At 41.0% G+C, this 26,524-nt stretch overlaps 1 protein-coding gene across 1 annotated transcript; it reads left to right on the top strand.

Annotated features, from left to right (window-relative positions):
* The first annotated feature begins 6 nt into the window (after positions 1 to 6).
* Positions 7 to 26,524, top strand: snx2 (sorting nexin 2). The gene is made up of 15 exons (XM_088995194.1): positions 7 to 219; positions 2,953 to 3,028; positions 4,104 to 4,264; positions 5,376 to 5,451; positions 6,534 to 6,694; positions 8,243 to 8,309; positions 8,377 to 8,583; positions 8,658 to 8,736; positions 10,748 to 10,823; positions 18,749 to 18,862; positions 18,939 to 19,238; positions 20,424 to 20,567; positions 23,391 to 23,471; positions 23,549 to 23,620; positions 25,302 to 26,524. Exons 1-15 carry the CDS (start codon positions 142 to 144, stop codon positions 25,350 to 25,352), a joined length of 1,743 nt encoding a protein of 580 aa, XP_088851320.1. The 5' UTR covers positions 7 to 141; the 3' UTR covers positions 25,353 to 26,524.

Raw genomic sequence — 26,524 nt, 5'->3', positions numbered from 1 at the left:
GCACGGAGCACCGCCGCCCCGCTCGCTAGTCAGCCGCCCGGTCGTGGAGGTTAGCTTCCCCGCTCGCTCCCCGTTAGCCGTCATTCTCACAGGCACGCTGTTAGCTTTGAGCAAAGTTCGCGAAATCAGCATACCACGGCAATGGCGAACCACAGCGACTTCCAGGAGGTGGAAAACGCCGAGGACCTGTTCGCGGAACTGACGGGCGGCCCTCGCGAGGTGAGCCGGGATGAGAGAGGGTTTGGGGGCGTGGGGTGGTGGTGGTGGTGGTGGTGGTGGGACGAGATGTCAAGCTAGCAGCGGACGGAGAAACAGCCATGTGAGCAAGTGATTCAAATCAAGGCTTGCTAGTTAACGCCGCTAGTTTCCCCAAAAAATATTAAGAAGAAATTAAGAAAGTCGTCATTGACACATTTGAGCGCCACTTATAATAAATTATACTTATTATTAATCTTGTTATTATTAAGATGGGTCTAGAAGCCGCTGAGGTTGTCCCGTTTTTTTTTTTACATTTTTTTCGGGCAAAAGCCGGATGAGCCGGTGAATGGAGTCAGGTGACAGTCACGCAGGCGAGGACGAGCACAACGGGAAAAATGGCTACATGACTCTTAAGTCTGTTTTTTTTCTGTCAATATCGCCCCTATGGCAATTAGTAATAAATCAAGCAACCCATAATAGTGTCATGAAGGTTTAGCAAAATTTCCTGTTTGTTTATTACTGTGTATTAGTTTGCTTATCAGTCATAATTGTGTCTTTTGTGGTCATCAGGAGTCCCACAGGAAAAGACTCCATTTCACCTCATTAGTCGGATCCTTTTCCAAAGTTCACAAAGAACCATTTTCTCCACTTTTTGTGACCCTTTTTGTTCAGTCAATGAATGTGGCAAAACACTTGACTTGTTCGGATTGACACTTTGCTCCTTTGTCTCAGTTTTTTTTTGCTCGCTCAGCACTTTGGAATACTTTCCCCGCTGCTGTGAGTCTTCCTGTTTTGGGGTTTTCTGCTGAGTCAGGATGAAAGAAGCTCCTGTTTGTCGTTTCCTCCTCTCGGCCAGTCAACGCTACGTTCAAATGAAATGCGTCGTTCGCGCAGGGAAGATCGCCGACTTTGAAACATGTTATTTCAACAGGTTTGTGACTTATTCAGGAAAGTCCAAATTAAGAGTTACACGCCAGGAGTGCACATGCTACTGTCGTTATGCAGCTCTCGAAGCCGAGATGGGGCGTAAGTAGAGTGAGAAGAAGAGGCAGAGAAGGTCCCAAACAACTAATGTTTCTACTTCTCACAGAGCAGGTGGTGCAAAGTAGGAGTTGAGATACGTTTGACTTGAATCTTGATGTTCAGAAAAAATAAACAAGTTATATTTGGCTATGTTTCGCTCACCGCTTTTGTTCTGAGCAATTTTTCAAAAAATATCTGCTCGCAATGAACATCCCAGTTACGACCGGGTTCCGTTCCGACAAAACGGTCATAAATCGAAATCCATTGAAAATGGCCGACGTAACGTTGACATGACAGGATAGTATATGATGTCAATCTGTTGTTTTTAAGCAACATTTTCTATTGAATACTATTACATACCAAACTGTTTACAGTTCATTTATAAATGGTATTACTTTTAGTGTCGTTTTTATCATTTTATACTTCATATTATCAATTTTTATTACTGTACAACTATACCTGTAATGTATACAAAACTGTTAACTGTACACTTTATTTATAAATGTTGTACTTACCTTCTAGTGTTGGTTTTATCATTTTATATTTCGTATTATCGATTTTTATTACTGTATAACTGTACCTATAACGTATACAAAACTGTTTACTCTAGAGTTCATTTATAAATGTTATACTTACCTTTTAGTCTCGTTTTTATCGTTTTATATTTCATATTATTGATTTTTATTACTGTGTAACTGTACCTGTAATGCACAGGTGTCAAAGTCAAGGCCCGCGGGCCAAATCCGGCCCGCCACATCATTTTTTTCGGCCCGCGAAAGCAAATCAAACTTGTTAAATTCCACGATGATTGCTAAAATCTGAGCCAAAATTTCATATTTTTGGATGTCAACCAAAACGAGTTATTCATTAATTTGATATGTGCTCTATATGTAATATTTGAAGGGATTTAAACATTCTTATGGGTTCCCCAAATTCATAACGGCCCTCGAGAGGAAACCATAACTACAATGTGGCCCGCGGCAAAAAATGACTTTGACACCCCTGCTGTAATGTATACCAAACTGTTTACTGTACAGTTCATTTATAAATCTTATACTTAACCTGCTCTCCCTGCTAACGGCCAGAAGAGGTCGCCCGACACACACGCTCGGACTCAGGCGGACACCGAAGGAAAAAAGCAGTGTACAGTACTACAGGAGATGTTGCCGAAACGGTATCTGCACTGTATAACTACTGTATTGTGTGTAGTCACGCAGTAGATTGCTGTGCGAGTGTGTGACATCCTGGCTGGCCAAAATTGTAGTACGCGTTGCCGGCTGCTTGCGCGTTGCTGTGCCAGACGTAGAATTAAAAAAAAAGGATCTGGCGGTCGGGGTTGTGAGTACGGGTGTAAGTACGTAACTCACGCCGGTCGTAATTCGGATGTTACCTGTATGTCAACCACTCTGTACTTGAGTACTAACTTATTTATTTACTGAGCACATACTGTCAGTCATATTTAAAAAAGAGCTTTTTATATTTATTTGAGTCAGATTTTGGAAAATAGTCGCCATTTTACTCCCCCTACAATCATTGTTGGACTATTGTTGGATTGTGGCATTTTCCCCGCCTATCAAAGTGACATCCAAAAGTCTTTGTGTGTTAAAAGTCTTGACTTGTGTCAATATTGAAAGGCGCTAACGATGCGACACTTTCACGTGCTGTCAGTTACGCCTCGGGTGCTTAGTTCTCGTCTCGCCGTCACTTCATATCCGTTTGTCCCGCCCCCAGGAAGCAGACCCGAGCGACGGGAGGTCCAATGGGCCCAAGCTTGACTTTGACGATGACGCCGACGACCTGTTTGCAGGTAAGTCGCTCGCAACGTGATGTCATACGGGGAGGTCCCCATTTATAATTACAGTGATTACGAACGTATTTTTTTCCAGAAAGTGTGTCTAAGGCCAAACGTTCGTCTTCCAAACATTTTTTTCCCCATAAGAAATCATTAAAATGAGAACAATCAGTTCCCATAAAACATAAATTTCTACTAAATAAGCCTTAAAACTACACAAAATATACATTATTTTATGTATAATAAATGTGCTATTGTATTGTAATTAAACAAATAAACTGTACTCTATAATAAAGTTATTTCATTGACCAAACATTTATTTCCCAATAGAAACCATTAAAATCAGAATAATCCGTTCCTAGGTTCCCATAAAACATAATTTTACACGAAATAAGCCTTAAAATTACACACAATAGAGGTTATTTTATGTATAATAAATGTACTATTGTATTGTAATTAAAGAAATAAACTTTACTGTATCATAAAGTCGTTTTATTAACCTTTGTGATGGATGTAGTTGCCTCTTGATGATATCTCAGTGAAGTTGCCGTGCTTTCTCGGTGATAATACCCTCACTCACACTGTCCCCTGCTATCTGCTTTTCATTCATCCAAATCAACAGAAGTTTTCAACCTCTTCTATTGCCTAATACTTCTATTGCTCTGAAACACAGAAACACCCTTCGGCACACGTAGCAATGGCCGACTTAGCGTCCTGGTGCTGGGACGCTAAGTCACACAAGCGCACACCTCGTTGGTGTTTTTTGATGATCTCCTTCTTCTGCCGGGCCGGCCTTTCCCTTTATGTCCTCTTCGGCTTAACACTTACCTGTGGTGAGGTCTGTTTCGCTCCCATAATTGCAAAAGTACTCCACTCGATAACAAACCACGTCTCCAGTCAAAGAAAGTGTGTGTGGAAAACTAGTCCGCCAGCCGCTGTTTGACCGTGTGGTTTGGTTCGCACACCGAAAACTAGTTTGTCTGCCAAGATTATATGCTTGTGAATTTGATGTATAAAAGTTGGTGAGTTAACGCGTTCATAAGCTGAGGTATAACTTTATTTGTCTTATTGATGATTTTGTTTGTGGTAGAGGCCACGGAGGAAGTGTCGCTGGACAGCCCGGAGAGAGAGATGCTGCTGTCGGACGGCCCGTCGCCCGCCATCACCCCCGTCACCCCGCCGATCTCCGTCCTCATGCCGCGCTTGGCCCATGCCCGCGACGACATGTTTACGCACTCCTCCTTTGACGAGGTGAGGCCCCCCGCCGTCAGACATTTTGACACATGAGGCGCCTTTACATCAAGTGTGTCCAAGTCATTTTTTGCCCCGGGCCACGTTGTCGTTCTGGTTTCCTCAGGGTGAGAGGGGAGGGGGGGTGTATAAGCGCCTTTCAAAACTCTCAAGGTCACTTTACAGTCACAGGATAGGGTTTTTTTGTGTGTGAGCAGTGGCAGCCACACGCGCCAGCGTTCACTCAACCCGGAATAGCTCAAATAGATAGAAAGCTAGCTAGCTAACTAATAGCTAGCTAATTGATAGCCAGCTAGAGAGCTAATAGATAGCTAGCTAGATAGCCAGCTAGATAGCTAATAGTCAGCAAATAGATAGCTAGCTAGGTAGCCATCTTGTCAGCTAGATAGCTAATAGGCAGCAAATAGATAGCCAGCGAGGTAGTCAGCTTGGTAGCCAGCGAGAGCCATCTTGCCAGCGAGATAGTCAGCAAATAGATAGCTCGGACTCAGGCGGACACCGAAGGAAAAAAGCAGTGTACAGTACTACAGGAGATGTTGCCGAAACGGTATCTGCACTGTATAACTACTGTATTGTGTGTAGTCACGCAGTAGATTGCTGTGCGAGTGTGTGACATCCTGGCTGGCCAAAATTTTAGTACGCGTTGCCGGCTGCTTGCGCGTTGCTGTCCCAGACGTAGAATTAAAAAAAAAGGATCTGGCGGTCGGGGTTGTGAGTACGGGTGTAAGTACGTAACTCACGGCGGTCGTAATTCGGATGTTACCTGTATGTCAACCACCAATTACTCTGTACTTGAGTACTGACTTATTTATTTACTGAGCACATACTGTCAGTCATATTTAAAAAAGAGCTTTTTATATTTATTTGAGTCAGATTTTGGAAAATAGTCGCCATTTTACTCCCCCTACAATCATTGTTGGACTATTGTTGGATTGTGGCACCTTCCCCGCCTATCAAAGTGACATCCAAAAGTCTTTGTGTGTTAAAAGTCTTGACTTGTGTCAATATTGAAAGGCGCTAACGATGCGACACTTTCACGTGCTGTCAGTTACGCCTCGGGTGCTTAGTTCTCGTCTCGCCGTCACTTCATATCCGTTTGTCCCGCCCCCAGGAAGCAGACCCGAGCGACGGGAGGTCCAATGGGCCCAAGCTTGACTTTGACGATGACGCCGACGACCTGTTTGCAGGTAAGTCGCTCGCAACGTGATGTCATACGGGGAGGTCCCCATTTATAATTACAGTGATTACGAACGTATTTTTTTCCAGAAAGTGTGTCTAAGGCCAAACGTTCGTCTTCCAAACATTTTTTTCCCATAAGAAATCATTAAAATGAGAACAATCAGTTCCCATAAAACATAAATTTCTACTAAATAAGCCTTAAAACTACACAAAATATACATTATTTTATGTATAATAAATGTGCTATTGTATTGTAATTAAACAAATAAACTGTACTCTATAATAAAGTTATTTCATTGACCAAACATTTATTTCCCAATAGAAACCATTAAAATCAGAATAATCCGTTCCTAGGTTCCCATAAAACATAATTTTACACGAAATAAGCCTTAAAATTACACACAATAGAGGTTATTTTATGTATAATAAATGTACTATTGTATTGTAATTAAAGAAATAAACTTTACTGTATCATAAAGTCGTTTTATTAACCTTTGTGATGGATGTAGTTGCCTCTTGATGATATCTCAGTGAAGTTGCCGTGCTTTCTTGGCGATAATACCCTCACTCACACTGTCCCCTGCTATCTGCTTTTCATTCATCCAAATCAACAGAAGTTTTCAACCTCTTCTATTGCCTAATACTTCTATTGCTCTGAAACACAGAAACACCCTTCGCCACACGTAGCAATGACCGACTTAGCGTCCTGGTGCTGGGACGCTAAGTCACACAAGCGCACACCTCGTTGGTGTTTTTTGATGATCTCCTTCTTCTGCCGGGCCGGCCTTTCCCTTTATGTCCTCTTCGGCTTAACACTTACCTGTGGTGAGGTCTTTTTCGCTCCCATAATTGCAAAAGTACTCCACTCGATAACAAACCACGTCTCCAGTCAAAGAAAGTGTGTGTGGAAAACTAGTCCGCCAGCCACCGTGGCGCTGTTTGACCGTGTGGTTTGGTTCGCACACCGAAAACTAGTTTGTCTGCCAAGATTATATGCTTGTGAATTTGATGTATAAAAGTTGGTGAGTTAACGCGTTCATAAGCTGAGGTATAACTTTATTTGTCTTATTGATGATTTTGTTTGTGGTAGAGGCCACGGAGGAAGTGTCGCTGGACAGCCCGGAGAGAGAGATGCTGCTGTCGGACGGCCCGTCGCCCGCCATCACCCCCGTCACCCCGCCGATCTCCGTCCTCATGCCGCGCTTGGCCCACGCCCGCGACGACATGTTTACGCACTCCTCCTTTGACGAGGTGAGGCCCCCCCGCCGTCAGACATTTTGACACTTGAGGCGCCTTTACATCAAGTGTGTCCAAGTCATTTTTTGCCCCGGGCCACGTTGTCGTTCTGGTTTCCTCAGGGTGAGAGGGGAGGGGGGGTGTATAAGCGCCTTTCAAAACTCTCAAGGTCACTTTACAGTCACAGGATAGGGTTTTTTTTGTGTGTGAGCAGTGGCAGCCACACGCGCCAGCGTTCACTCAACCCGGAATAGCTCAAATAGATAGAAAGCTTGCTAGCTAACTAATAGCTAGCTAATTGATAGCCAGCTAGAGAGCTAATAGCTAGCTAGTTAGATAGCCAGCTAGATAGCTAATAGTCAGCAAATAGATAGCTAGCTAGGTAGCCATCTTGTCAGCTAGATAGCTAATAGGCAGCAAATAGATAGCCAGCGAGGTAGTCAGCTCGGTAGCCAGCGAGAGCCATCTTGCCAGCGAGATAGTCAGCAAATAGATTGCTAGCTAGACAGCCATCTTGCCAGCTACATAGCCAGCTAAATATCTAATAGTCAGCAAATAGATAGCCAGCTAAATAGCCATCTTGCCAGCTAGATAGCCAGCTAGATAACTAATAGTCAGCAAATAGATAGCAAGATAGCCAGCTATATAGCTAATAGTCAGCAAATAGATAGTAAATAAATGGCCAGCTAGGTAGCCAGCTAGCTAGACAGCTAATAGATAGATAGCTAGATAGCCATCTTCCCAGCTAGATAACTAATAGTCATATAAGCATAGAATTTCACAAGTTTGATTTGCGGGCCGTATAAGATGATATGGCGGGCCAGATTCGTCCCCCAGGCCTTGTCTTGGACACCTGTGATGAAAAGGATTAACCGGCTAGCTGAGAGAGTTAGCTAGCTCGATATATGAGCATGGAATTTCACAAGTTTGATTTGCTTTCGCGGGCCTAATAAAATGATATGGATTGGATTGGATTGGATTTGCCTTTATTAGTCTCGCAGTGGAGAAATTTACATTTCACAGCAGCAAAGTTATGAAATGAATGAAAGTAGAAAAACAAAATACAGGAGCTGCTGGAAAAGCAGCCACTTTCGCGGCACCATCTTGAAGTCAAAAGAACCCAAAAAAAAAACTAAACAAATAATATGACAACACAAAGACACAGAGTCATGAAATGTAAATTTCTCCACTGTGAGACTAATAAAGGCAAATCCAAACCAATCCAATCATTCATTCTTAAGCACTGTGTGTACCATCTTTGTTACACAAAGCAGTTCTAGATGAAAGAGGAGATGGCGGGCCACATTTGGGCTATGGGCCTTGACTTGGACACCTGCGATGTAAGGGATTAGCCAGCTAGCTAAATAGAAAGAGCGCTAGCTAGCTCGCTTGCTCGCTAGCTCAATAGATGAGCCTAGAATTTCACAAGTTTGATTTGCTTTTGCGGCCCGAATCAAATGACGCAACATTTGGCCCCCTGCCTTGAGTTTGAGTCCAGTGCTTTACACGCACACGACGCCACTCTACTTTTGGGGTCACTTGCCGAACGTCGCATTTGTTCAGATTGAGGAAGAAGAGTCCAGCGAGGCGTCGGACATTGTGGTCTCGGTGTCGGACCCCGAGAAAGTCGGTGAGTTCCTCCTCCTGCGCGGCGGCGGGCGTCCTTCCCTTTTTGATGCCAGCAAAATCGTTTCCAGGCGAGGGCATGAACGCCTACATGGCCTACAAGGTGACCACCAAAGCGGCTCCGCCCAAGTCGTCGTCGGCGGCGGCGCTGTTCCGGCTTCCCGAGTTCTCGGTCCGGCGACGCTTCAGCGACTTCCTGGGCCTTCACGGGAAGCTGGCGTCCAAGTACACGCACGTGGGCTACATCGTGCCCCCCGCGCCGGAGAAGAGCCTCGTGGGTACGTAGTGGCGGCGGTGGCGGCGCTGACACGCCTGCTTGCATGTGCGTCTTACACGTCCGTGGCTCGTCTAGGGATGACCAAGGTGAAGGTGGGGAAGGAGGACCCATCGTCCAACGACTTTGTGGAGAAGAGGAGGTTGGCCTTGGAGAGGTACGCACACTTTCTTTTGATTCTTGAATTTTCACAAGGCGTCGCCTGGTTGACGTCACGCCCCCCGTCGTCGCCTGGATGACGTCACATGTTGTTAACGTGACGAGTGCGTCCGAGCCCTTTTGGTGGCGATCGCGCATTCTGAACATGACGCGTCGATTTCCAGCGTCGTTCATCTGGGCCGCCATTTTAAGTCAGTTGTGTTCAAACCTTTGTGTAAAGGGGGCTAGATTTGGTGTGTTCAAAATGGAGGGCGGTGAGGGGGCGCAAGTTGGTGGACGTTATTTTCATATAACAGCTATTCATTGAAGGACATTTCAGCTCATCATTCTCTTTCACATGTGCTTTTTTATTTTAATTTTCAGCTATATTAAGCATGTGTTTTGGTTCATTTGAAACATGCAGCTCAAAATTTAATTGACATTGAAAAAACTCATTGAATATTCACTTGACTTTTTTTAATACTTCAATTAACTTTTTTTTGTAACAGTTGAACAAAAGTAATTGTTATTTTATGGATTGTCGCCATTCTAGAATTAAAAAAAAAAAACATTGAAAATCGGCACATTTCACGTAACCTAACTTTCGAAAACATTTTAATTCACTTTTTTTGCAATAGAACAGAGGTAGTTTTCATTTCTTTGATTGTTGTCATTTTATAAATAAATAATTGAAATTGCCATTTTAGCAATTTTCTTAATTAGAAAGTAGCTATTTAAAAAAAAAAAAATCGCCATTTTATAATTTTGTTTTCAATGTAGAAAATCGCCATTTTATAATCTTTTTGAAATGAAATTAAAAATTTAGAAAATCACTATTTCAGAAAAAAACGAATTTTAGAAAATATTTAAACATTTTGAAAATCACCATTTTAGAATTAAAAAAAGTTAAAATCACCATTTTAGATTTTTTTAAATTTAGAGAATCGCCTTTTTAGAAAATGTGGAAAAAAATAGAAAATTGGCAATTTAGAAAATATTTAAAAAATTAGAAAATCACAATTTTAGAAAATTTTTACAAATTTAGAAAATCACCATTTTAGACTGTTTTTAAATTTAGAAAATTGCCTTTTTAGAAAATTTCAAACATTGAAAATCACCATTTAGAAATAATTAAAATATTTAGAAAATCGCCATTTTAGAAAATATTTAAAAATGTAGAAAATCACCATTTTAGAAAATTTATAAAAATGTAGAAAATCACCATTTTATATATTTTTTTTACAATGTAGAAAATTGCCATTTCAGAATTGTTTTAAATTTAGAAAATCACCCTTTTAGAAAATGAAAAGGTTTCTTCAGCCGTCATCTGTACGGCCGAGTGCTTACACAAACCTTTTAGAAAATATAAAAACATTTTGAAAATTGCCATTTTAGAAAAAAAAATAGAAAATCAACATATTAGAATTTTCTTTAAATGTAAAAAAAATCGCCTTTTTAGAAAATGTAAAAAAAAACATTGAAAATCACAATTCAAGATTTTTTTAATATTTAGAAATCACAATTTTAGATTTTTTTTAAATTTAGAAAATCGCCTTTTTAGGAAATGTAAAAAAATTGAAAATCACCATTTCAGGCAAAAAAATGAAACATTTAGAAAATCGCCATTTTTGAAAATACTTAAAAATTTAGAAAATCACCATTTTAGAATTGTTTTTGTTAATTTAGAAATAACTATGTTTTTTTTTAAATAGCTATTAGCCATTTTCGAAAATTGTGGGTCTCATTCAATGACTCACATTGTAATTTGCTGTTTCTAATTGAGCCTGTAGATGGCAGCACTTAGCACACATAGCTATCAGCGCTACCTCCCAATGTCTTCATTCTATGTGCGGGACAGACCTTATTCATTTGATGACGGGAGGCCGCGAGTCGGAATAAAATGAACCAGGGGCCACATTTGGGCCCCCGGCCCGGACTTCGAACATGTCTATCTTGAGACAACGCAAGTCCCACACTCCCCCTTTGGCATGGCCCGTTTGACGCGTCTCTTTGTGGCGTTTGTGGCGCAGGTACCTGACGCGCACGGTGCAGCATCCCGTCCTGCTCAAGGATCCCGACCTGGTCCAGTTTCTGGAGAGTTCCGAGGTAAACAAATAAAACTCAAACCACATCGCGCATATTGACGATGCGACCCCCCTCGCCCCCAATTGCGGTTCCTTCAGGGACTTAGCTGGTGGTGTGTGGGGGGAGCTTTCAGGGGCGCGTGGCCTCGGAAATAAATGGCGGTCTGTCTGCGACTTAACAGATGAATTGTGGGACGCTTGAGCGAGTGCGGCGGTCCGTCCGGCCCACTTAATGAAACACAAGCAGGAGGCGGCTTTAAATGAAAAGCACCCCGTGCCCCCCCCCCCCTTTCATTTGGCCTCTATCAACGAGGACCCCCGAGACCCCGCCTCCGCTTAAATGGCATTAAGGGGGGGGGGGGGACCACCCGGCGCGAAAGTAAACTTTTCCGAAATGAAGAAAAATGAGCTCTCACGCCGACGCGTGGATTTAATCTGGAGTGCCGACGACGTTCCAATCGCTTTTAGGGGGTGCGCGGAATGATGCGAATTAAAGAGGGGGGGGGAGCTGGGAAGGGCGAGGGCGGCTATTTGAGATGGCGACAAAGCGATTGTGTCCAAAAGCCAAGGCGGCGCCGGCTAATTAAATTGCCAGAAACAAACGTCACAAGTCATTTTGTGTCATCAAAGACCGACGCCACACCCGCTAGCTTCGTCCATCGGGAGGCGCTGTCATGCTACTGCCTTAGCTTAGCGTCAGCAATATAAAAAGGGGGGTTCATTTCTTGTAATTTTTCTTTTACACTTCCTGCCAAATTTCTCTTTGCTCTTGATTTGTTCAGTAAACAAACAAATATGTCTCCCTCGCGCCGCGCAAACGCACACACACACACAAAAAATTTCAGAATGAGCCCCAACCAACTGGAATTGATCTGTTTGCGTCTTTCAAACAAGTTGAGCTATCGCTGGGACTCATCAGATGACATCTGTCAAATACAGTGATAACTCAGTTTACGCACTTAATTGGTTCCTAGAAAGTGTGTAAGGCAAATAATAATAATAATAATAATAATAATAATAGTTTGTCTTCCAAACATTTAGTTCCCATAAGAAACCATTAAAATGAGAATAATGTGTTCCCAGGTCCCCATAAAACAGGGGTGGGCAAACTTTTTGACTCGCGGGCCACAATGGGTTCTAAAATTTGACAGAGCATTTGGAGGGCGCGTTTGGGACGGATATACTAAACCTAAAGCATTAAATGTAGTGTGTGCAAACCTCATAGCACAGTAAGAACACTACAACCCAATTTATTAACTGTCTTTCAAATGTGAAAAATAGCCCTTATCAGTTCATGAATTTGTCTCGAAGAATATGCAAGATATGGCATATACATACTATTTCGCAAATACAGTAAAGTCTCGTTATATCGATATCGGATATATCGATAGTCCCGGTTATATCGATACTATTTCTATGCACGCACTGAGAAAATTACATGCAAACAGGGTCGGATATATCGATAGTCCTGGTTATATCGATATTTTTTCGGACTCCCTTGAATATCGATATAACGAGACTTTACTGTATTTCGCAAATACAGTAAAGTCTCGTTATATCGATATCGGATATATCGATAGTCCCGGTTATATCGATACTATTTCTATGCACGCACGGAGAAAATTACATGCAAACAGGGTCGGATATATCGATAGTCCCGGTTATATCGATATTTTTTCGGACTCCCTTGAATATCGATATAACGAGACTTTACTGTACTGGGAAGAGGAAATGTAAATAGATTAAAATAACATACGCACTGTGATTTATGAAGATTGCGTCTGTTTTTAATAAGTTTCAATCGAAGGTGTAAAGTTAAAGAAATCAACATTTATTGAAAAATGAAATCACTTTCAACATTCAAAACATATTATTACACAACAAAATACTCAAGCACAATAATATGTACTTGTGTTAAACTCCGCAAAATCATGGATGGATTGTCCTGACCGTGCGCTCTACAAACTCGCCACCGACGCCCTCGCCTTGACGCGCACACAGTACACGTGAATCGTTGCCAAGCACACAGACACATAGGCTATCTACAATTGAAATTTGCATACACGGCACGGCAGCCAATCAGAAGCCTGCTTTGTGCTTCGGACTTTCCCAAGCGTTATAAGGTCGTGCATTTGCAAATCATTTTCCAAAATAGATGCACAGAACCTCAGCCCAGAAAAAAGATTCAAAAGATGCTAACAACATTTGTGACGTAAACTTACATCATACCGTGACTGTAAAGTGTACTTGAGAGTTATGAAAGGCGCTTAGTGGCTTGTAACAAGGAATGCACACATTGCATTGTGCACCATGACGACAAACGACAACTGGACCAAACTGGAGCAACTGGAGCAACATCTTCAGCTACGGATATTTACCGTAAATTAAGCAAGATAGCATTTGCGCTAGGTACAGCCTTAATTTAAAAAACAAAAGCTTTATACTTTGCTACAATGTTTTTTTTTTTTTTTTGCGATTATTCGTCTTATTACGTTTCAAATTGTGAAAAATAGGTCAGGGAACTTTTCAGAGTCGTTTGCCCTGTTGTCCGCTAACTTTTTATCATGACTTTCAGACACTGTTTTTACTATAATTTGGACACGTTCGGTGGGCCGGATTACAAAGCCTAACGGGCCGCATGTGGCCCGCGGGCCGTAGTTTGCATGGGAAAACTACGGCCTATACCTCAGCTTACAAACTTAATTGGTTCCCAAAAAGTGTGTGTAAGGCGAAAAGTTCGTCTTCAGAACATTTATTTCCCATAAGAAACCATTAAAGTGAGAATAATCCGTTCCCACGTCCCCATAAAACATAATTTTCTACTAAATAAGCCTTAAAACTACACAAAATATACCTTATTTTATGTATAATAAATGTGCTATTGGATTGTAATGAAAGGAATACTATACTTTATAATAAAGCGGTTTTATTTTCTTTTGTAATGGGCGTTGATGTAGTTGCGTCTTGACGATATCCAAGTGCAGTTGCCGTGCTTTCTCGGCGATAATACTCTCAGTCACACGGCCCCCTGCTTGCTGCTTTTCGTTAATCCAAATCAACAGAAGCTTTTCTTTTGTGTCCGCTTTGGCTTAAAGGACAACCGACACCATTTTTTTGTTTCCTAACTGACATCAGAAAAACGTTTTATAGCATATAAAATACCCAAAACAGACTGGCTGATATTTTTAGTCAAATGCAAAACACAATTAAAAATGACTTAAAATATCCCAAAACTACTTCAAAATGACCTCAGAAAGTTTCAGTTTCAGAAGGTCCCGCCCCCTTGTTCGTGATGTCACGCCAGGACGTCTTGCCTTGTTCCAGAATCAAAACAATGGCTTCAGATTCGGACAAGATGCTTTCTTGTTACCCATCCAGTTATGAATATGATTCAAATAGTTCAGAAGAGGAAAGCATAAATGTTTGCAATCGATTAAAGAAGTCCTTCCATCTCATTTTGAGGCGTCTGGACTCCAATGTAGCGAAAATGCACAAGATGGTGCCCAAGCTCCATTGGAATGGGCTGATTTGTCTGCTGGGAATGTATGTCAACTAGTATCAAATAGTAGTCTTGGTGTAACACACAGTGATTCACCATCCCGTTATTTATGTTTTTTCCTGCTAATTTCGCAATCAACACGGATCAACATGAAGTTTTCAGACCAAACAAAGTACCCAAAATGCATTGTGTGTCGCTTTCTCGGTCAGGGGCGTTCCAGACGTGACGTCACGTCAGGCATCGTCATCAACTCGAAAACAAGACTTCCTGAATATTCAGCGCGAGCCTTAAAACGTAAAATATAGCTATATGCGGTGGAATCTTTGTAAAATACGCTCAGTAGAAGTCATTTGAAGGGATTTTACAAATTATGGACACAACTTATCCGGAGGCGTCGGTTGTCCTTTAACGCTAGCCTGTGGTAGGGTCTTTTTCGGTCCCATAATAGCAAAAGTACTCCACTCGCTAACAAACCACGTCCGCACTCAAAGAAAGGGGGTGACGAAAATGTGTCTGCCAGCCACTGTGGCGCCGTTTGGTTTGGTTCGTCTCCCGAAACCTAGTTCGTCTTATGAGTGTTTGAAATAACGTCTGCCCAGAGGCGTGCGCACAACTTTTACGTCGGGGTACAACTTTCAAAACATCTCGGTGGCCGACAACTTCAAGAAAAAAGAAAAATGATTATTTTCAAATCAAATGTTTGTTTTATTCAATAAAGCAAAAGCTACAAGCAAACCGCTACAAGCCATGTGGACTCCTCTTTCTAAGCTTTCAAAACTTTCAAGTACACTTTTCAGTCACGGTATAGTCGGAAGCACTAAACAGGCTTCTGATTGGCTGCCGTGCCGAGCATGCAAATTGACAAACAAACGAAAAAAATCCTTTATACTTCGTAACAAGGGTTTTTTTTTGCGATTGGTCCTCTTATTGTGTTTCAAGTTGTGAAAAATGGGGCAGGCAACTTTTCAGAGTTGTCTGCCTGGGTGTCCGCTAACTTTTTGTCAGGAGTTTCAGACACCGCTTATATGTATGTATTATTATTAGTGTGCTCCCTGAGTGGCTAACTCAGCCACTAACGTGTGTGTGGAACTAACATGTGTCTTCAAATAAACTGTTATAACTTCTTTATTTGTTGTTCAATCTTTATGAAACTTTCAATACACTTTTTTTGTGAAATTGATTGAAGTTTTAGAAAATTATTGCAATGTTAATGAAGATTTTTTTTTCCAAAACCTGCAAATTACAACAAAATGCATTCACAACAAGTCACATATGCATGAAATAATCCTAGAATGCATTTAAAATAATTCAGGATGTTTTTATTTGTGGTATGGTTTCAAACATGGAATGCATTGCTTACAACCTGTTCTTGGCTCGCGACAAATTTTCTTCTTTGCACACTCTTTACATGTTCTCTTTTTATTCAATTCACTGGCCAATGAAGGAGGGCAACAGTGTCATTCTCCTTACGATACGTTTGTCATAATTAAAAAACAAGAAATTCAATCCTTCACAGATCACCTCAACTCTGTAGACATCAACATTAAATTAACTCGTGAGGACATTAAAGAGAACCAACTCGCCTTCTTGGATTGTAAAGTAATTATAAAAGAGGACAGAGCGCTAAAAACAGAAGTCTTTAGGAAGGCTACGCACACTGACCAATACTTACTTTTTTACTCTAACCATCCTTTACAGCACAAACTAGGAGTTATCAGAACCCTCCAGCATAGGGCTAAATTAATACCAACTAGCATTGAAGGTAGAGAAAAGGAGTCTAAACATATCAGGAGAGCACCCACTAACTGTGGGTACCCTCAGTGGTAACAAATGTCAGAAAGAAAGAATAGGGAATGAAACCAAAAATTCTCAAGATACAAAAAGGAGAGGAGTAGCAGTACCGTACATTGCAGGCGTTTCTGAAAAACTACAAAGAGTCCTTTGGCAACACAAAATTCCTACTTGCGTATTTCAAACCGCACTTTAAGGCAAAAATTAGTGCATCCCAAAGATCGGCTGCCAAATGAAAAACAAAGTAATGTAGTTTATTCCATACATTGTAAGAATGAAAATTGTAAAGAGCAGTACATTGGGGAGACTCAACAAATTCTCAAAAAAGACTTTATCAACATCGCAGGGATAATACAAGTGGGCCTCAATCGGCAGTACATTTGCACCTAAAAGCTAGCAACCATTCATTTGACGACAATGAGGTTAAAATCTTAGCGAAAGAACATAGATGGTTTGAAAGGGGGGTAAAAGAAGTGATTCTTATAAAACAACAAAATCCTTCATTAAACCGGTCTGGTGGGGTGAGGTTTAATTTGGATCGTTCATACAATAGCCTGCTTAGGCAAAACAGGTTAGGCAACTTTCGTAATGCTGATGAGGGTCGTTATGCTGATGAGGTGATACCGGTGGGAGTGGGGGTAATAGGCCAGTCGTTAGTCAGGAATGTAGGAACAATCAGTGGGGCCACAGGGACGGGTCCTCTGCCCCCCCAACCTGAGAGTAGTGACCTATCATAGCTGTGTCCGGCGCCGCCATGCCTGGACATTAGGGATATATAAATAGGGCCGATACGACCAGTCAGACTTTAGTTCGCTGACGAAGCCTCTTGGATAGTAGGCGAAACGTCCGAAACCTTCACTTTTGTACAGATGACGGCTGAAGAAACCTTCTCATCGTTGAATGGTGATAGAAGTTCTTCAATGCAACAGTCACGACTGTGTCAGATGCCAAAATGTCTTCATCAACATGGTCATCGATTTGATTCTCATCAGGATCTGGAAAGATATACAGTACATGGGTATTTTAGGAAAAAAAAACAACATATGGACCTCCGTTTCAATAATGATATTGAGAATGCAAAGCTATGAGGTACAGCTATTAGTGGAAAACGCACCATTCGCTTACAATTATTCGCATCGGGTACCAAGTCAGGATCAACAATATCATCATGAAAATAGCGTTAGCATGCGGAATGTTCCAAATTCAGGACACTCCTTATTTTTAATATTTCTCGGTAAATAAACAAGTTAGCGTTAGTTTATGCATTTCAGTATCAAGGTAAACCTCTTCTGAATAGCTCATAAAATCGTCACACAACATATACTTACGTGGTATTTCATCCATGATGAAAAATAGAAGGCGCTTTGAAGATGGAGGAGAGCACATTGTGTTGTGCATGAAGGAGATGATGTCACTGACGCATGTAACTTGTGCTGCATCGGCACTTGAACTTCTACCTTTCATTTTCTCGATCTAGAAGCACAATCGTCCATAAAGGGTTAACATCTATTCACAGCCCGCCTGTAGTCGGCATCCGGCATTATTTGCTATCGCTTCAGCCCGACTGGAGGCGTGACAACTGACGTCTCCGGACAAGTTGTGTCCATAATTTGTAAAATCACTTCAAATGACTTCTAGTGAGCGTATTTTACAAAGATTCCACCGCATATAGCTATATTTTACGTTTTAAGACTTGCGCTGAATATTCAGGAAGTCTTGTTTTCGAGTTGGTGACGATTCCTGACGTGATGTCACATTAGGAACGCCCCTGACTGAGAAAGCGACACACAATGCATTTTGGGTACTTTGTTTGGTCTGAAAACTTCGTGTTGATGGCGAAATTAGAAGGACAACATAAATAACGCGATGGTGAATCGTTGTGTGTTGCACCAAGACAACTATCTGATACTAGTTGACACAAATTCCCAGCAGACAAATCAGCCGATTTCCAACGGAGCTTGGGGGCCATTTTGTGCATTTTCTGGGACGCTACATTGGAGTCCTGACGGCTCAAATTAATATGGAAGGACTGGATGAGTAACAAGAAAGCATCTTCTCCGAATCCGAAGCCATTATTTTGATTCTCGAGCATGGCAAAAGACGTCTTGGCGTGATGTCACGAACAAGGGGGCAGGACCTTCTGAAACTGAAACTTTTTCAGGTCATTTTGAAGTTTTTGGACACTTTAAGTCATCTTTATTGTTTTTTTTTTCATTTGACTGAAAATATCAGGGTATTTATAATATTTTTTTATTATTTTTTTATGTATTATTTATAATATATTGGGTATTTTAGATGCTATAAAACGTTTTTCTGATGTGAGTTAGGAACCCAAAAAAATCTTGTCGGTTGTCCTTTAAGCACTTTTCCGAACCCTCTTTGTTGCTTGAAGCAGTTCTAGATGAAAGAATGTCCATTTCACCAGTGGATCAGGGACGTCCTGGTGGAATGAGCACATCGGCTACAAGCTAAATGATGAAAGCAAACACCAAACTAGCATCCATTGACCAAAAAAGATTGTCTCCCATCTCCTGTCCCATGTCAATCCGCTTCATTTCCAAGCTGCGATCGATGTGTGTGGAATAACCCAAAAACAAAAAAAATCCGGTCCCAAAATATTTGACAACGAGAGCAACCTTCTTGTGCCTCCGTTCCAGTTGCCGCGGGCCATCAACACACAGGCGCTGAGCGGCGCCGGCCTGCTCAGGATCGTCAACAAGGCCGCCGACGCCGTCAACAAGATGACCATCAAGATGAACGAGTCAGACGCCGTGAGTTGCCCGTGGGGGTCGTCGGAGTAGTGGGGGAGATGCTAACCTTGTTACCTTGATGGACGGTTTGTGGAAGTGGTTTGAAGAGAAGCAACAACATTTTGAGAATCTGGACGCGCAACTGCGCAAAGTTCACGCCAGCGTGGAGTCGCTGGTGTGTCACCGGAGAGAATTATCACAGAACACGGCGCAGTTCGCCAAGTCGGCGGCCATGCTGGGCAACAGCGAGGACCACACGGCGCTGTCGCGAGCTTTGTCGCAGCTGGCCGAAGTGGAGGAGAAGATGGAGCAGCAGTACCAGCAGCAGGCTAACGCCGACTTCTTCCTGCTGGCCGAGCTCGTCGGCGACTACGTGCGCCTGCTGGCCGCTGTCAAGGTGCGTCAGACGACGTCCAACCGCCGCAGCGCTCTGTGAAGCAAATTTCTTGAGAGTACAGTGATACCTTGGCTTACGAACGCTTTAGCTCATGAACTTTTCGCCTCACGAACGTTAAAGAATATAGTCTTGGCATACGAACTTGTTTTCGGCGGACGAACCAAACCACACAGCGCCACGGTGGCTGGCGGACTCGTTTTCCACACCGACTTTCTTTGAGTGCAGACGTGGTTTGGTATCAAGTGGAGTACTTTTACTATTATGGCAGCGAAAAGACCCTACCACAGGCGACTGATAAGCCGACGAGGACACAAAAGAAAATGACGGTCGAGCAGAAGAAGATCATCAAAAAACACAGAGGTGTGCGTTTGTTTGACTTAGCATCCCTGTCCCAGTATGCTAAGTCGACCATTTCTACGTGTGGCTAAGGGTGTTTCAGTGTTGTCTCAGGAACGGTTTCAGGCAATAGAAGAGGTTGAAAAACCTCTGTTGATTTTGAGTAACGAAAAGCAGCAAGCAAGGGACAGTGTGAGTGAGGGTATTATCGCCGAGAAAGCACGGCAACTTCACTCGGATATCATCAAGAGGCAACTACATCAACGACCATTACAAAGGTCAATAAAACGACTTTATTATACAGTACAGTTTATTTATTTCATTACAATGCAATAGCACATTTATTATACATAAAATAAGGTATATTTTGTGCAGTTTTAAGGCTTATTTAGTAGAAAATTACGTTTTATGGGGACGTGGAAATGGATTATTCTCATTTTAATATTTTCTTATGGGAAATAAATGTTTGGAAGACGAACTTTTCGCCTTACACACACTTTTTGGGAACCAATTAAGTTTGTAAGCTGAGGTATAACTGTATATGCAAATTGACGCCCCTGGACGTCCCAAGCACCGACATCCGTAAACCAACAGAATGTAGACATTTAACTGATAGATTTGTAACCTGGCTAATGAGCTCTTCCTTTGAAGGAATTTACCAAATCCTAAATTAGTCCAAGGCCAGATCTCCTACATGAAGATGACAGTTTAACAGGCTTTGCCCGTTCACCTCAGATTGACCCCAGATTTTTCTGTGCTTCCATTGTGGGCCTTGTGTTCGGCCTACTAACCATACAACATCATGAAACTTTTGAAATAGGATCACTTCTATTCTGTATCGTTGCACAGGGCGTGTTCGAGCAGCGCGTGAAGGCCTGGCAAAAGTGGCAGGACGCACAGCTGCTCCTGCAGCGGAAACGAGAGGCCGAAGTCAAGCTGTACTTTGCCAACAAAGCCGACAAGTTGCAGCAGGCCAAAGATGACATCAAAGAGGTACAAAGTCCGTGTTTCGGACATGACGGCAGCGCTAGCCACGCTAACCCCGCCCCTCCCGGCACGTCCGGTGGAGTGAAACAAACTAACCTTTGCTTCTCACTCAAGTGAATAGTGTGGTTTTTTTTGCGCCGGAGGAATTTTAGCAAGCCAAGAAGAACAAGAAAAAGGAGGACTTTTATTAGCCCGTCAGCCCGTAAATTCAGCCGGCAGAGCCGTCTGTCAGAAAAATGGACGCGTGCGCCGTTGGGGGTCTGCTGTTAGTGGAGGGGGGTGAGGGGCAAGTCAACGTTTTCCAGTAAGAGAGAGTTACAACAAGCTCTTCTGTATGACGCGCGGAAGAATAGCAACCAAAATTAAATTTGTACCACTGTCGACGGATCCACTTTGAAAAAAAACAAAAAACCCCTTTGCTTAAATCGAAAATTTTACCTTGGTTTACGAAAAAGTTGAAATCGCCGACCGTGACCAGATGTGTCGTTTTTCAATGGCAGCGGACTTTTTTTCCCCTATATTCCCCACCCCAGTCAGTTTTTAAGGTTAAACATTAAAGAGACAGGCAGACAGAGAGAGAGAGAAATCACCCACACACGAAAGGAAGAGGACAGAGCTTGAAACCAAAAAAAGAAAAGGGGAAAAAAACAAGTAAACTGGTGATAAAATGGATAGAAAACAGTGAAATTTAGACCCATTTCAACTTTGATAGTTCAAAAGCAGAGTGTAGACTGGAAGGTTAAATATCTCATCAGTCAGGCTCCACAAATAACCCGCACAAGTCATCTGTACACTTGATGCAAAAAGCTATTAACCCAGCTAAACAGATCACAATTGATGAACTAGATACAATTATCACAGAGAAAGCACAAGTACAAGAATCATTCCTCAAGATGGTGAAAGAAGCCTATGTTCCTCATCAAGTGTTTAATGCTGAGGAAACCGGACACTCCATTCCATCAAGCCATTAACGACCATCACAAAGGTAAATAAAATGACTTTATTGTACAGTACAGTTTATATCTTTAATCATAATACTATAGCACATTTATTATACATAAAATAAGGTATATTTTGTGTAGTTTTAAGGCTTAGAAAAAGAAAGTCGAAAATTATGTTTTATGGGGACCTGGGAACGGATTATTCTCATTCTAATGGTTTCTCAAGGGAAATTAATTTTTGGGGTACACACTTTTCGCCTTACTCTGTCTGGGAACCAATTAAGTTCGTAAGCCAAGGTCCCACTGTATTTGGATCTATTGTCTTCTTCACTGCCGGACGATGTGCAAAAATGTGTCCACTCCAGTGCCAGGGTTTTTGTCATTGAATTCCAGGACCCACAGTATGTTGAGTTTTAGGATGACATAAACATTAAATTTTCCCCTGAAACCTTAGACTCTCTTCTTTCATCAGGAAAAAAAGATTGCATTTCTAAATTATATAGGTCTGGAGTTATCTGAGCTTCAAATGGGGGGCAGGTGTACAAAATGGAAAGGAAGAAATAGAAAAACAAAATACAGGAGCTGCTGTAAAGGCAGCCACTCTTGCGGCGCCATCTTGAAGTCAAAACAAAAAAACAAACAAGTCATGTGAACAACACAAAAGTCAGAGACTGTCATTAAGCACTTTCTGCACTCTTTTCGTTGTATGAAGCAGTTGTAGATGGAAAGAGAGTGATCAAAGCGTCCTTTTCACCAGTGGATGGGGGATGTCATGGTGAAATGTGCACGTCTGCTACAAGCTAAGTTTTGAAAGCAAACCTGAAGCTGTCGCATTCATTGACAAAAAGAGATTGCCTCCCATCTCCTGTCCCACGTCAATCCGCTTCAATTCCAAGTCGCGATCAATCTGTGGAATAATCCAAAACAAAACCCCAAAAAAATCTGGTCTGAAAATATTTGACAATAAGATCAACCTTCCTGTGTGTTGGTTCCAGTTGCCGCGGGCCGTCAACACGCAGGTGCTTTTCGGACTTCGTCAACATTCAATGCCGCATTAGAAACCTTGGACTCTGTTCTTTCATTGGAAAAAAGAGTTAATTCCTAAATGATATGGGTCTGGAGTTATGGGAAAATGGGGGCAGCTGTACAAAATGCAATACGTACATATTGATTAATATAGCGCCTTAACAACAGCTGAAGCTGGAACAAAGCGCTCACATGGAGAAAAGCCAAATGCTGCTCCCTCGTGGAGGGGAAAAAACAGTGGTTCGGCCAGCGCTTTATCGGCACCCAAGCATGGAACAACAAAACCCAAACAAATTCAGGAATGGCGCTTGACGTCATGTTTTCAATTCCTGAATAAAATTCAGGAATGTCAGCGAATGAGTTCATTAAAAAAATGCCGTTGAACTTCAACCGTTGTCGTATTTGACACTTTTTCAATAGCAGACGGGTCTGGACTGCTGGCAGCCTTTTTAAAATGTTTATTCATTTATTTACATGTGTAAAAGATGTACAGTGTCAGCTTTGGTTTTCATTGCTACCCTGACAGCGAGGAACCGATAATGATTTATTATGAATAATATTATTGCTTGATTTGATTTTGTCCCTGCTCCCCTGCCCACCCCTCTCATGCTACATCGCTACGCCAGGAAATTGAAGAGGTAGGACTATGTGCTCCGCCCATCATCAATGACATTTAGCGCCCGTCTCCATTTTGGTTTGTTGCTCCCACATACTTTTTCTCCACCTGTCATTTTTCATGCCCTGTCTCATTCTCTCCAATGTTCATCTTTTTTTAAAAATTATTATTATTTTGTGGCGCTCGTTGCGAATAGCTAGCAGGCTTTGTGGCCTATCACGGCGCTTGGTGTTTCCTCTGTTTCAGTTGGAGGGCAAAGTCCAGCAAGGCGAGCGCGACTTTGAACACATTTCCAGAGTCATCCGGCGAGAAGTGGCTCGCTTCGAAGTAAGTGGGCGGGAGCCGACGCGGGCGTTGGCCACCGCTTAACCAAAACCCTCGTCTGTCATCCTAAATCGCCGCAGAGGGAACGTGTCAAGGACTTCAAGATCCTCATCACCAACTACTTGGAAGCGCTGGCACTCACGCAACAACAAGTAAGGCAAACAAAGGCCTCCTTTTCACCGCTTTCTTATATTTTGGGACATATTGATTTTAATGACAGCCATTTACATCAAAACACATTGAAACTTTTTTTTTTCCTTTCTTTTTGAGAGGCCTTTTTATAGCTTTCCAAATAATAATACTAATTATAATACAAATGTAGATTTAAACTTGTTGCCAAGTGAAAAATGAATACAATTGCACTTTTGTCTCCCAAGTGTCGAAACGCTTTTTATCAGTGGAACAAAAATGCTATGAATAGTTTTTTTCATACAATACAATACAATACAATACAATACAATACAGTACATATTGACCTATATCGTGCTTTAACTTCATGACTACCGTATTTTCCGATGTATAAGACGCACCGGAGTACAAGTCGCACCCCCAATGAATGGTGTATTTTCAAATTTTTCCATATATAAGGTGCACCTTCAATAAATGAAAAATGTAATATATAGATTATATACCGTATTTTCTGATGTATAACGCGCACCAGTGTATAAAGTGCACCCGCAATGAATGGTGTATTTTCAAACTTAGTCCATATATGAGGCGCACCGAACGATAAGGTGCACTTTCAATGAATGAAAAATATAATACATAAATATAATAAATATATACTGTATTTTGTGGTGTAGAAGGCGCACCCGAATGAATGGTGTATTTTCAAACGTTTTCCATATATAAGGTGCACCGGACGATAAGGCGCACTTTCAATGAAAGAAAAAAGTTTTCTAAATGTTATATATAAATTTACAAAAGTTTTCCAAAAATAGTATAACATATAAATGCCATATTTTCAAATGCTTAGTCATTTTTTTGTTTATTTGATTATTATTAGTTAATTATTTGTTTATTCTTTTAATTTATGGTTGTTATTCATTTATTATTTGTGTATTATTTTATTATTTATTTATTATGTGTTTGTTAGTTTATTGTTTGTTTATTATTGTAGTTTATTGTTTGTTTATTCATTTATTATTTGTGTATTATTTATTTGTTATTAATTTATTGTTTGTTTATTCATTTATTATTTGTGTATTATTTTATTATTTATTTATTTGTTGTTTATTAGTTTATTTGTGTATTCATTTATTTGTTTATTCTTTTATTAGTTGTGTATTATTATTTTTAGTCGTTCATTCGTTTATTATTTTATTATTTATTAATTTATGACTTGTTTATTATTTGATTATTATGTTAGTTTATTTTTTGTTTTATTCATCATTGTGTATTATTTTATGTAGTTATTTATTATTTGTTAGTTTTTGTTTTTTATTCATTTATTTGTGTATAATTGAAATATTTATTTATTCATTTATTTATTAGTTTATTAGTTGATTGTTTGTTTATATTTGTGCATATGCATATTTGTGTATTATTTTGTTATTTATGTATTTATTTATTAGTTGGTCATGTATTCATTTCTTTACTTATTCTTTTATCTGTTTATTATGTCTTTTTTTTTTTACATTTATTATTATTTGTTTACTAATTGTTTATTTATTTTAAGATTTTTATCGCCGAGCAATATCGCCTACCTCCTTGCAACAGTGATATTTATTTATACGTGTGTGTGTGTGTGTGTGTGTGTGTGCGTGTGCGTGTGTGTGTGTCTGTGTGTGTGTGTGTGTGTATGTGTGTGTGTGTGTGCTCACGTGCGAACAGCTGATAAAGTACTGGGAAGCGTTTTTACCAGAGGCCAAAGCCATCTCATAGAGTACCCACAATGCACCATGCCTCCTTTGTTTCCGCACTAAGCGGAAACAAGGACGCGTTAACGTGCTCAGCGGACACTGTTGGACTCTCGTCCTTTTTTTTTCCCGTGTCTTGGTCACCTGACAGGGGTGCCTTTTTTTCCCCTCGGCGACCCTTGACCCCGTCACAAGACCAAAAAGCAACTTCGTTTTTTTTTTTTTTTTTTTTGGGGGGGGGGGTCAAATCCAAATATTGATCATCTCTTGAGTGGCAAGCGTGTCAAAGGTTACGAATTGTCCGTCTCGTGACTAAAATGAGCACACTCACCTCAAACTTCCCTTTAACCCCCGCCAAAATAAATTCATGAATAACATTAAAAATTCCTTCAAAGTAAAGGAACCCGATCCCCCTTGTGGCCAAAAAGATTGTCGAGCAAAGGTCATTTCCATTGCAAGGTCAACTAGCCTCCTCTCTGATCTCTTTGATTTAGCTTCACATGCTAATCCTAGTTAGCATTTCACTTTTGCAACTAGTCAGTCGTTTGCTACGCTAGCGCACAACTAGATATCGTGAGGCCTTATGATTTGAAAACACTTGAGATATTGCCGAGGAATCAATACCGCCATGATAAATCCCGTTTCATGCTAAGCGCTAACTAGCTTGCGGCGGGGGGCATTTGGGTGGAAAGTTGCTCATTTGCCACGGAGCAGTCCTTGCCGCTAACGTTTTTCTGTTCTCTTTGAGTTAGCGTCCCACGCTAATCAAGTTTGAACGCCATAGTGCCGTTGTCTTTTTTTTAGTTTTATTTTTTTGTTCGCAGGTAAACTAGTTGCTTATTTATTGCCGATGAAATGTGAAAAAAAGAAATCTTGTTTTGCCAAATCGTTCGTAGCGGTGCATTATTTTTGTCATATGACCAAAACGGAGCTTCAAACTTGGAAGATTTTTGTTTGTTTTTTTATTTGCTAACCACTGGAAAGCTACGCTAATGAGCGACTCAATGTGATGATTGAAGAGCACACTTGAATGAAATATACTGTTCACACTTTTTCCACTTTTTTGTCTTAATTTTAATTTGATTTCATTTAAACATTTTATTTTTTTGCCAATGATGAATTTTTGTTTTCATGTTTTGTAACTTTTTCTGTGAAATGACACGTCATGAAAAATAAAGAATGTACCTCATGACTTCA

This window comes from Hippocampus bargibanti, linkage group LG04, assembly GCF_051943395.1.
Source record: "Hippocampus bargibanti isolate YZ-2025 linkage group LG04, ASM5194339v1, whole genome shotgun sequence".
Classification (NCBI taxonomy): Eukaryota; Metazoa; Chordata; class Actinopteri; order Syngnathiformes; family Syngnathidae; genus Hippocampus; species Hippocampus bargibanti.
This window is presented reverse-complemented; position numbering and strand designations above follow the sequence as displayed.